Here is a 13,380-nt window from a genome sequence, read left to right as displayed (position 1 = left end):
CATATACTCCAGGTTTTCTGCAAATAGCAACTCAAAATAAGGTGTACCATGATCACATGTAATTGTTATTGGGGTAATAATAATAATAATAAAGTTACTATTTTGACAGGAACCCTCAGTGAAAATACTGATTAAGAACAAGTTTAAGCTTGTCAAGTGGCTCAGCAAGGATTTCCAGGTCATTCTGAATCCGGTACACGCTGAAGACATCATTGATGAGAGAGTTTATCAACGACTGAAGAATAAGTCACCGCCAGAAGATGCTTGTGTTGACCTTATCGATGCATTGATGAATAGAGGAGAGGGACCTTCATCTGGCTTCCTTCAACTTCTCAAGGATCCAGAGATTCACAGCGCTTATGATTCACAACTCAAGGACTGGATTCTGTCCCTTGAGCTGCCAGGTAATAAAAAAAGAAAGATGGAATCTTTGTTCTGTTCAGTTTGGCTTGGCAGCATGTTTTCTTACATTATTTCCTGTTTTAATGACTAAACTTCGTTAGAACAGGATGTGTGTCCATCAAACTACAATATTAATCGTGTGTAAACGTTTCAAACTTTTCAATTCTCTCATCCACAGGACCAACTGAACCACCGAGAGCCTCAAACATCGGCCTTCCTGTTGCAGGTATTCTGTATACAGTAACACACAATTCTCTTCACAGTTCATTCACAATCCCTTTAAAGGAGCTATAGTCAACTTTTTCTTGAAAAACGGATGCTAAAATAAAAATAATGTTTCGAAAATATTTTATAGAAAAATAAGCTTTATATGACTGTGTTTCTGTTCAAAAAATGACCACAAAAAGCCTAAATTAATGATAAAATAATCATTTTGGCCATTGTCAAACCGACACTTTGTTTACATTCTAGTCTATAGACTAGGATGTAAACAAAGTGTCGGCCCTACAATGGAAAAAGTTGACTATAGCTCCTTTAAATATCACCTTTACAAGATTATACATACATATAATCATGTGTACTTTTAATCAAAAGTAGTCAAATGTCATTTTCTTCTCCCTTTATGTAATCATAATTATATTTATTGATCAGCTGTTGCGTAAAGAAATCGTTGATAAAACCACAACATTCAACCCATCTATCCAAACATCAGGAACAATAAAATCACACATCATTATAGAATTTGACCAATGACATGACATGACATGACATGACATGACATGACATGACAGGTATGATGTGAGCAACACAGACCTTAAACAAATACACATCTTTTTTCACCAAAATTCAACATTATCACTAATTGTGATTAACACTTGTGAATACTATTATTAAGCTAAATCAGTGTTATATATTTTTTTTCCCTAAATGATGCATCCAGCTACTGATTTCATATTTAGTATTTAAATTGGCACATCACAGAATTTGCACCCGAATTCAGTTTTAATACATTTGAGGATGATGATGATGATGTCATGTTGCTTTGTGTGTGGGCAACACGATTTCCACCCCTGTGATCATCACAGAAGTGAATCGTCAAATCGCAGTAATCATGTGTAAACACTGACAGTTTAATAAAGGCTTTCAATTCTCTCCTCCACAGGAACAAGTGAACCCCAGAGAGCAAACAGCAGCCTTTCTGATGAAGGTATGCAGACAATTCTCTTCACAGTTCATTCACAATCCCTTTAGATATCACTTTTACGAGATTATATACAATCTTCTAAATATAAATACCAATCTGATCAACCCCTACACCCACTTAGTTCACTTAGATCAGCCAACACAGGGATGCTGACAGAACCATCGCTAAAAGCCCCAGTACAAAAATCCACTCGTCCGAGACAGTTTGCCCTCCTAGCCCCCAAGCTGTGGAATAAACTCCCTGTCGCACTTATGTATGTATGGTAAATATGTCTAAACTATCATATTATATCCATTATATCCGTTGCTGGCAGCCATGGCGCCATGTTGAAAATTCATGATGCCTCCATATCGAAACTTTTGGGAATGCCTTTGGCTAAAAGTGTACCAAATTTCATGATTTTATCACAAACTGAACGATTCCTTTATATTTTGGAGCTAACATGCTGGACTATAGGTCAAGGAACAAATGCCACCCTTTTCACATTGGCCTGTTATAGAACCATGGGTCAACTTTTGCAAAACACATTTTTAGAACAAAATGCCTCAAATCACGCATGCATATCATTGCCGTTAAAGGCCCAAGAACACGTGGCACCCTTTTCATGTTGGCCTATTATAGCGCCACCAGGAGGCCAAAAAAACCTACCTGACCTGGCGGAGACCTGTACTCAGAGAACTGCTTCTAGTTTTTTCTTTGATTTATTTTTCCACTTTTCCTGCTCTTCCTGTTTTTTCCCCCTTACCGCTTTTTTGCTTTCCTGCTTTTTCCGGCTTGGCCACTTTATTGCTGCTTGCAGCTATATTTATTATTACTGTAGGTGGAAATATAATTTTTGAATAGAGGCAAAATACCAATTCCCTTTCCTGCACCACTTACCAGACACTCTGCATGTTTGTTATCTTATGTATATGGTCGGTAGGCCTATACATGCCGTTGTATGCACATACAGTACAAGCTGATCAGTATACAGTATTGTGTGTATGTACAGTATTCATAAAAAAAAATCTTCATCACAACAAGACTAAATTCCTTCTTTTCTTTTCAGCTGTGCCTCATCCAGAGAAGACCATGGCTTCCACTCAGGTACATACTCAAGGTTTTCTGGCAAATAGCAACTCAAAATAAGGTGTACCATGATCACATGTAATTGTTATTGGGGTAATAATAATAATAATAAGGGTAATAATAATAAGGGTAAGGGTAATAATCATACACTGTAGGGAGCTACAATGGAAAAAACTATGGCTCGTGGACCAACCGGTGACTTTGTACACGACTTCGTACATTTCCCATAGATTCTATGGGACTTGACCACTTGCTCCTGCCCTTCGTGTACACGGTCTGTGCCGTCTATAGTTTCTTAATGGGGGGCAGCAGAGAGCCATATGTACACAGGCCCTAGGTGGTGTCCACGACCAGTAGTTTTACATGAACCCTCAGAGGGACACTGTGGGCTTAACAAGTGGTCCGTGGTGGTTCTCAAAGTGAGGTCGAGGGACCCTCAGAGGGACACTGTGGGCTTATCAAGTGGTCCATGGTCGGTTCTCAAAGTGAGGTCGGGGGACCCTCAGAGGGACACTGTGGGCTTATCAAGTGGTCCGTGGTCGGTTCTCAAAGTGAGGTCGGGGGACCCTCAGAGGGACACTGTGGGCTTATCCATACCTTGGCTACAGGGGGGAAATAATTAAATGTACTTTTCATCGTGCCTGTTGCTAAGGTATGGCAACATGATTGGTGTCTTGCAAGACACCAGTCATGTTGCCATACCTTAGCCTTTCCTGAACTGACGCAGCTGTGAACATGTGTACACAGCCAGCATATTACTCAATGCCAAACTTTGCACACACACTCCTTGCCTGCCAATCCACAACCTCCACCCCTCCAGGGACCCCCAGGGCTTATCTCCCGATTAGGACACTTTCCAGCATAGTGACATGCAGAACAAACTGTCCATATAGTATGGTTTACATAAAAGTCAGTTGTCTTTCACACACACACACACACACACACACACACACACACACACACACACACACACACACACACACATATATATATATATACATATATATATATATATATATATATATATATATATATATATATATATATATATATATATATATATATTTCATTTATTTATTTCATAAATATTTTTCATCACAATTGGGTTTGTGGGGAGCCATCCCTGCTTCAAGCTGTCACAGCATGGCACCAACACTTCAAACTAGTTAAAAAACCCAATACAGCAGATCTACAAGCACCTCACAGATCTACAAGCACCTCGCACATGCCAGGGACAGAGTAGGTTGGCCTGTATAAGCCTTGCTGTCAACAAACTATACTACACCACTCAGGCCACCAAGCCAGGTGTGGTCAATTAGTGCCTTCTTTTGATCAGTGGCTTCTGCTTGATGAGTGGCACCAGTCTGTCTTTGTTCCCTGGTCAGTCAAGTTCACTGGGAGAGAATGTTTCAGATCAGTGCAAGTGTATTTGTTTTCCATTTGGACTTACTGTGTTTTGTTGGTACAGTATGCGTGCGACTAACTAATATTTCTGATAATTCCAATTTGTTTGTTGTTTAATTAGCCGGATTGTGAATGCCCTGCATTTTTCTTTCATCTTTAGAACCACACGTGTGTAACAAAACAGAGTGGTGATCATTTGGTGTGGGTGAAGAGAAGAAAAACATTTCATTAAAGGAGTAGTTCACCCCCAAAGTGACTTTTTTTCTATTGAACTCAAGTCTCCATGGCGTGAGTAATACATTGAAAAAATAAGTCATTTTGGGGGTGAACTACTCCTTGAATGTCAGTTTTGTGGTGTTTTGACTGGACACCCTGAGGATATTGCCAGATAGACAGACAGACAGACAGACAGACAGACAGACAGACAGACAGACAGACAGACAGACAGAGAATTGTAGGCCTTGCATTTATTTGACTTGGTTCCAACAGATGGCGAAAATAGCTAATCTTCAAGCTCACAATGCCTCACTGTTTGGACAAAGAGTTGAGGCGTTACATTTTGTAAAACACGGCCTTGTGAAAATAGCAGATCTACATGCTCACAACACCTCACAACGCAGGGCGGCGTGAGCATGTAGATCTGATATTTTCACAATTTCTGCCCCTAATATTTAATTTATCATTTTAAAAGTATTAAAAAGTCCTTAAATTGTCTCTTTAGAAATGTGCAGATAGCCTCTGTATACTGTTGAGTGGAAAAACAATGTTTCACATTAAGCTAAACATTTGGGACCACCCAAGATCATTTGGAGACCCCTCTAGGGGTCCCATAGTTGAACCACTGACTTATAAGGGGAGTATGGAGACCCCTCTAGGGGTCCCATAGTTGAACCACTGACTTATAAGGGGAGTATATGAGGCTGGATCCGTCTGGAACACTGCACTAGGCTCTCGCCAGCTCTGTAGCTCTCCACACTTGAACAGTTGTGTCCTTAAATTCAATTATAATAATTAACCCCTGTATATACGGGCAATAGTTTCACATGACTTTGTGTACACAGCCAATAGTTTTACATGAACATGTTCAGGCTTTAGTACTGTACTGTCTCGTGTAGCCCAACAGAGCCCATCACAGCACAACACGGCCCACCAGAGCCTAATACAGCCTACCAGAGCCCAATAGACTCCAGCAAACCTAAGTCCAGCCCAGTCCTGCCCAATAGGAGTATAGACCAGGGAAGGGGGGTAGTTAGATGACTGCACCAGACTCCACCAGGCTGCTCCATGCTCCAGCCAGCTCTGTAGATCCTGTGTACACGGCACTCCTAACTCGAAAGGTCAAGGAAAAGGGTCGTTTTAGGCGTCAAAACAGGCCCTTTGTCCTTAAAATGAATAAAAAAATCAAAAAAATATGTTTTGTTTCAGGCAGGACACACGTTTCATATTTGAAGCATGCCCGATCTGGTCCATGGCCGGTTCTCAAAGTGAGGTCGGGGGGCCCACAATGTCCCTCTGAGGGGACACGGCACAGATTGTGTACACGAAGGGCAGGAGCAAGTGTTCAAGTCCCATAGAATCTATGGGAAATGTACACAGGCGTTTACAAAGTCTCTGAGTGTCCCACCAGGCTGGAGCAGCCTGGTGTTGTCTGGTGCAGTCCTGTCTACCCTAGTCTGGCCTATTCAAGCCAGATCTGGACAGTAATGGCCTGGTGGAGTCATCTAACTACCCCCTTTCCCCGGTCTATACTCCTACTCGGCTGGGCTGGACTTAGGTTCTCATGACCCTTTACGATTGCGAAAAAGACACCGAAACCCGGATTTTTGTCCTTAAAATCAATAAAAAAATCTAAAAAAATCTGTTTGTTTTACGCAGGAAACACTTTTCATATTTGAAGGATGCCTGATCCGATGGAATGGGTTTCGTGTCTCTCCGACACTTTGAACCCTTTATGATTGCGAAAAAGACACGAAATTTGCACGCCACCAACACGATTACACATTCTTTCGGATAAAAGACACTTATTCTGACTTACTTTTTGACGCTGAATCCAACAAACCCGGTCTCGTGTCTCTACGACACTCCTAACTCGAAAGGTCAAGGAAAAAGCCACTGTGTACACAGGCAATAGTTTTACATGACTTTGTGTACACGGCCAATAGTTTTACATGAACATGTCTAGGCTTTAGTACTGTACTGCCTCGTATAGCCCAACAGAGCCCAGCACAGAACAGCACAGCCCACCAGAGCCCAATACAGCCCCCCAGAGCCCAACAGAGTCCAGCAAACCTAAGTCCAGCCCAGTCCTGCCGAGTAGGAGTATAGACCGGGGAAAGGGGGTAGTTAGATGACTCCACCAGGCCATTACTGTCCAGATCTGGCTTGAATAGGCCAGACCAGGGTAGACAGGACTGCACCAGACTCCACCAGGCTGCTCCAGCCAGCTCTGTAGATCCTTGCACATGCGATTAACCACTGTGTACACGGGCATTAGTTTTAAGTTTTACATGAACCCTCAGAGGGACACTGTGGGCTTATCAAGTGGTCCATGGCCGGTTCTCAAAGTGAGGTCGGGGGGCCCACAGTGTCCCTCTGAGGGGACACGGCACAGACCGTGTACACGAAGGGCAGGAGCAAGTGTTCAAGTCCCATAGAATCTATGGGAAATGTACACAGGCATGTACAAAGTCACCAGTAGTTTTACATGAACCCTCAGAGGGACACTGTGGGCTTATCAAGTGGTCCATGGTCGGTTCTCAAAGTGAGGTCGGGGACCCTCAGAGGGACACTGTGGGCTTATCAAGTGGTCCATGGTCGGTCCTCAAAGTGAGGTCGGGGGACCCTCAGAGGGACACTGTGGGCTTATCAAGTGGTCCATGGTCGGTTCTCAAAGTGAGGTCGGGGGCCCACAGTGTCCCTCTGAGGGGACACGGCACAGACCGTGTACACGAAGGGCAGGAGCAAGTGTTCAAGTCCCATAGAATCTATGGGAAATGTACACAGGCATGTACAAAGTCACCAGTAGTTTTACATGAACCCTCAGAGGGACACTGTGGGCTTATCAAGTGGTCCATGGTCGGTTCTCAAAGTGAGGTCGGGGACCCTCAGAGGGACACTGTGGGCTTATCAAGTGGTCCATGGTCGGTCCTCAAAGTGAGGTCGGGGGACCCTCAGAGGGACACTGTGGGCTTATCAAGTGGTCCATGGTCGGTTCTCAAAGTGAGGTCGGGGGCCCACAGTGTCCCTCTGAGGGGACACGGCACAGACCGTGTACACAAAGGGCAGGAGCAAGTGTTCAAGTCCCATAGAATCTATGGGAAATGTACACAGGCGTGTACAAAGTCACCAGTAGTTTTACATGAACCCTCAGAGGGACACTGTGGGCTTATCAAGTGGTCCATGGTCGGTTCTCAAAGTGAGGTCGGGGGACCCTCAGAGGGACACTGTGGGCTTATCAAGTGGTCCATGGCCGGTTCTCAAAGTGAGGTCGGGGGGCCCACAATGTCCCTCTGAGGGGACACGGCACAGATTGTGTACACGAAGGGCAGGAGCAAGTGTTCAAGTCCCATAGAATCTATGGGAAATGTACACAGGCGTTTACAAAGTCTCTGAGTGTCCCACCAGGCTGGAGCAGCCTGGTGTTGTCTGGTGCAGTCCTGTCTACCCTAGTCTGGCCTATTCAAGTCAGATCTGGACAGTAATGGCCTGGTGGAGTCATCTAACTACCCCCTTTCCCCGGTCTATACTCCTACTCGGCTGGGCTGGACTTAGGTTTGCTGGACTCTGTTGGGCTCTGGGGGGCTGTATTGGGCTCTGGTGGGCTGTGCTGTTCTGTGCTGGGCTCTGTTGGGCTATACGAGGCAGTACAGTACTAAAGCCTAGACATGTTCATGTAAAACTATTGGCTGTGTACACAAAGTCATGTAAAACTATTGCCCGTATATACAGGGGTTAATTATTATAATTGAATTTAAGGACACAACTGTTCAAGTGTGGAGAGCTACAGAGCTGGCGAGAGCCTAGTGCAGTGTTCCAGACGGATCCAGCCTCATATACTCCCCTTATAAGTCAGTGGTTCAACTATGGGACCCCTAGAGGGGTCTCCATACTCCCCTTATAAGTCAGTGGTTCAACTATGGGACCCCTAGAGGGGTCTCCAAATGATCTTGGGTGGTCCCAAATGTTTAGCTTAATGTGAAACATTGTTTTTCCACTCAACAGTATACAGAGGCTATCTGCACATTTCTAAAGAGACAATTTAAGGACTTTTTAATACTTTTAAAATGATAAATTAAATATTAGGGGCAGAAATTGTGAAAATATCAGATCTACATGCTCACGCCGCCCTGCGTTGTGAGGTGTTGTGAGCATGTAGATCTGCTATTTTCACAAGGCCGTGTTTTACAAAATGTAACGCCTCAACTCTTTGTCCAAACAGTGAGGCATTGTGAGCTTGAAGATTAGCTATTTTCGCCATCTGTTGGAACCAAGTCAAATAAATGCAAGGCCTACAATTCTCTGTCTGTCTGTCTGTCTGTCTGTCTGTCTGTCTGTCTGTCTGTCTATCTGGCAATATGTTCAGGGTGTCCAGTCAAAACACCACAAAACTGACATTCAAGGAGTAGTTCACCCCCAAAATGACTTATTTTTTCAATGTATTACTCACGCCATGGAGACTTGAGTTCAATAGAAAAAAAGTCACTTTGGGGGTGAACTACTCCTTTAATGAAATGTTTTTCTTCTCTTCACCCACACCAAATGATCACCACTCTGTTTTGTTACACACGTGTGGTTCTAAAGATGAAAGAAAAATGCAGGGCATTCACAATCCGGCTAATTAAACAACAAACAAATTGGAATTATCAGAAATATTAGTTAGTCGCACGCATACTGTACCAACAAAACACAGTAAGTCCAAATGGAAAACAAATACACTTGCACTGATCTGAAACATTCTCTCCCAGTGAACTTGACTGACCAGGGAACAAAGACAGACTGGTGCCACTCATCAAGCAGAAGCCACTGATCAAAAGAAGGCACTAATTGACCACACCTGGCTTGGTGGCCTGAGTGGTGTAGTATAGTGTGTTGACAGCAAGGCTTATGCAGGCCAACCTACTCTGTCCCTGGCATGTGCGAGGTGCTTGTAGATCTGCTGTATTGGGTTTTTTAACTAGTTTGAAGTGTTGGTGCCGTGCTGTGACAGCTTGAAGCAGGGATGGCTCCCCACAAACCCAATTGTGATGAAAAATATTTATGAAATAAATAAATGAAATATATATATATATATATATATATATATATGTGTATATATATATATATGTGTGTGTGTGTGTGTGTGTGTGTGTGTGTGTGTGTGTGTGTGTGTGTGTGTGAAAGACAACTGACTTTTATGTAAACCATACTATATGGACAGTTTGTTCTGCATGTCACTATGCTGGAAAGTGTCCTAATCGGGAGATAAGCCCTGGGGGTCCCTGGAGGGGTGGAGGTTGTGGATTGGCAGGCAAGGAGTGTGTGTGCAAAGTTTGGCATTGAGTAATATGCTGGCTGTGTACACATGTTCACAGCGGCGTCAGTTCAGGAAAGGCTAAGGTATGGCAACATGACTGGTGTCTTGCAAGACACCAATCATGTTGCCATACCTTAGCAACAGGCACGATGAAAAGTACATTTAATTATTTCCCCCCTGTAGCCAAGGTATGGCAGCTGCCATAGCTTGCCATACCCAATTGACGCCCCTGCATGTTCACCTCCAGTAGGTTGGGAAAGTAGCCTGCCACCCTGTGGAAATAGGCTTGAACTGCAAGATAGGACCCTAAAACAAATAAAATGGAATAAAAAAGCATCCGTAAGACGGATGGGCGAACAAGTGGTGTCCATACGTAGATGGGGTCCCAGAGGACATGTAGAGCCCACCCCCTTATTTTTCACGCCCCCAGGGAACACACAGCGGGGTTTGGAAATTTGTCGTGTACACCAGCCCTAGGACCTCGGCTTCGTGGACCGATTTAACGATAGGGGTAAATAATAATAACAATAATAATAAAGTTACTATTTTGACAGGAACCCTCAGTGAAAATACTGATTAAGAACAAGTTTAAGCTTGTCAAGTGGCTCAGCAAGGATTTCCAGGTCATTCTGAATCCGGTACACGCTGAAGACATCATTGATGAGAGAGTTTATCAACGACTGAAGAATAAGTCACCGCCAGAAGATGCTTGTGTTGACCTTATCGATGCATTGATGAATAGAGGAGAGGGACCTTCATCTGGCTTCCTTCAACTTCTCAAGGATCCAGAGATTCACAGCGCTTATGATTCACAACTCAAGGACTGGATTCTGTCCCTTGAGCTGCCAGGTAATAAAAAAAGAAAGATGGAATCTTTGTTCTGTTCTGTTCAGTTTGGCTTGGCAGCATGTTTTCTTACATTATTTAGATAGATAGAGTTTATTTGTCATTGTAACAATACAGTACAGGTACAGGCACAGTTTCCTGTTGTAATGACTAAACTTCGTTAGAACAGGATGTGTGTCCATAAAACTACTATATTAATCGTGGGTAAACATTTCAAACGTTTCAATTCTCTCATCCACTGGACCAACTGAACCACAGAGAGCCTCAAACATCGGCCTTCCTGTTGCAGGTATACTGTATATCAGGGGTTTTCAAAGTGGGTGACAGGGCACCCTGGGGTGCCGCGACGGCAGTCCAGGGGTGCCGCGACGCGAGATTGTTCGATAATATTTGGAATTTATTTGGACACTTGAAAAAATATTTACTGTAGTATCATTTTAAACTTGAAGTACAAAGTTATTTTCAGTCAGTTCTAACCAAAATGGCTATTATCTCAACGTTTTCCTCTCAACATAATCACTAAAATATCATTACTGTCAGGCAGAAACCTCTGTCGCACAAAACTAGTGAAAACAGCCGATCTACAAGCACACAACGCCTCGCATCGCGAGGTGTTGTGTGCTTGTAGATCTGCTGTTTTCACTAGTTTAGTAAATGTTATAGATGATAAATACAAAACGAACGGTTTTGGACATACAAGGTTTCCACCCGACAACGACGATATCCAGAAAAATAAGGTGCTGGGAGTGAAAATTATAATGTAGGGGTGCCTCGAAATTAAAAAAATATTTATGGGGTGCCCTGAGACAAAAAAGTTTGGGAACCCCTGCTGTATACAGTAACACACCGATTATAATATACATATAATCATGTGTACTTTTAATCAAAAGTAATCAAATGTAATTTTCTTCTCTCATTATGTAATCATAACTATCTTAATTGATCACTGTTGCATAAATAAATCGTTGATAAGACCACAACATAGTACAACCCATCTATCTATCCAAACATCAGGAACAATAAAATCACACATCATTATAGAATTTGACCAATGAAATGCAGCAAGAACATGTAGATATGATGTGAGCAACAAAGACCTTAAACAAATACACATCTTTTTTCACCAAAATTCAACATTATCACTGATTGTGATTAACACTTGTGAATACTATAATTAAGCTAAATCAGTGTTATATATATTTTTTTCCCTAAATGATGCATCCAGCTACTGATTTCATATTTAGTATTTTAATTGGCACATCACAGATTTTGCACCCGAATTCAGTTTTAATACATTGAGGATGATGATGATGATGTCATGTTGCTTTGTGCGTGCGCAATACGATTTCCACCCCTGTGATCATCATCACAGAAGTGAACCATCACATCGCAGTGATCATGTGTAAACACTGACAGTTTAAATTCAGAACGGGTACACATTATTGTGTATCATTATTTTATGCTTTAGCTACTGAAAAATAGCACATATACAAGCTCACAGCGCGGCACCCAATTCCGCGCTGTGAGCTTGTAGATCTGTTATTTTTGAAAAATCTTGAAAACTTGAATTTTGACCCGATTCTATAAGTGTCTTTTGAATCCTTCTAAGACTTTTTGAAAAACCTGTGTTTCTATGTCAGTAATCTGGCTAGCCATCGTCAAAGTAAAGGTCCTTTTCACTTAACTGGAGCTCAGTTAGTCTGTTCTTGAGAGACTACTATGTCAGTGGTTCTCAAACCTTTTCATGTCAAGGACCCCCAAAATGATATTTATTTGGCCACGGACCCCCATCTCAAAATATTTAGTTCCAGGGACCCCCCCCAGAAGCAAAATTTGAGTTACAAACGTTCGCTTTAAAAATACATATATTCAAAGACCACCACGTGTGTGCAGGTTGTTCACAGCCTTCAAACAAAAAAATCCGCTTGGAAATCCGTTCAGGCATTCATGATTTAGCAGCCATTATGTTTTCTTCAGATGTAAATAAACATGGCTGCCATGTTTGAAAGAATGGGTTGGTATGGGGGTTAAACATGCAATTTCGCGATCGCGATCATGCCTACTACATTTCTGGAGGTCCAAAAAACTTTTTTGAACTTTTTTTTTTTTTTAACGGCCCAAACTCGGGAAACTCGGGGTTGGCACAGGGGGGGTACCTTTTCAAACTCGGAAAACTCGGGGTTGGCACCAGAAGTTAATAAAGGCTTTCAATTCTCTCCTCCACAGGACCAAGTGAACCCCAGAGAGCAAACGGCAGCCTTTCTGATAAAGGTAAGCAGACAATTCTCTTCACAGTTCATTCACAATCCCTGTAGATAGCACCGTTTACAATATTATATCTATAATCTTGTAAATATAAATACCAATCTTATACAGATTATTTATTACAGTATGTTGTCTTTTCATTTGCTTAAAGGCATAGAGCTTTTCTTCAATGACCGTCGCGGGGAGTTAGTCAGCAGAGTCAAGACCGTGGGGCCCATCCTTGATAACCTGCAGAGCGCTGGTTTACATGGGGAAATGGCTGCCAGCGCCCATGCTGGCATCACACCGCAAGCAAGCATGAGGAAGATCCTCGACAACGCCACCAGCAAAAAGGCACGAAATGCCCTGTTCAACGCTCTTCTCAAGCACGAGTCCGGAGTCATGGAGGACATACTTGGATACATGCATCCATCCATCTGATACAAAAGATCTGGTTGATGATCTCTCTCTCTCACACACACACACGCACACACACACACACACACACACAGCCACACACACACACACACACACACACACACACACACACACACACACACACACACACACACACACACACACACACACACATACACACACACACACACACACACACACTTTACATTTGTAGTTTCCTATTCATTCCAGCATTAATCTCCTGATAACAGACCAGTATTCTCAACAGACAGCGTGTTGTCAC

At 42.8% G+C, this 13,380-nt stretch overlaps 1 protein-coding gene across 1 annotated transcript; it reads left to right on the top strand.

The window, feature by feature from the left end:
- Positions 1-202: 202 nt before the first annotated feature.
- Positions 203-13,121, top strand: LOC308293676 (uncharacterized protein; the record flags this gene model as incomplete). Its single annotated transcript, XM_080736271.1, has 7 exons — positions 203-404; positions 581-628; positions 1,565-1,609; positions 2,655-2,692; positions 10,145-10,439; positions 12,663-12,707; positions 12,853-13,121. Exons 1-7 carry the CDS (start codon positions 290-292, stop codon positions 13,119-13,121), a joined length of 855 nt encoding a protein of 284 aa, XP_080592397.1. The 5' UTR covers positions 203-289.
- Between the last annotated feature and the right edge of the window lie 259 nt (positions 13,122-13,380).

This window comes from Nannobrachium achirus (genome assembly GCF_963921795.1).
Source record: "Nannobrachium achirus genome assembly, chromosome: 11".
In the NCBI taxonomy this organism is placed as follows: domain Eukaryota; kingdom Metazoa; phylum Chordata; class Actinopteri; order Myctophiformes; family Myctophidae; genus Nannobrachium; species Nannobrachium achirus.
This window is presented reverse-complemented; position numbering and strand designations above follow the sequence as displayed.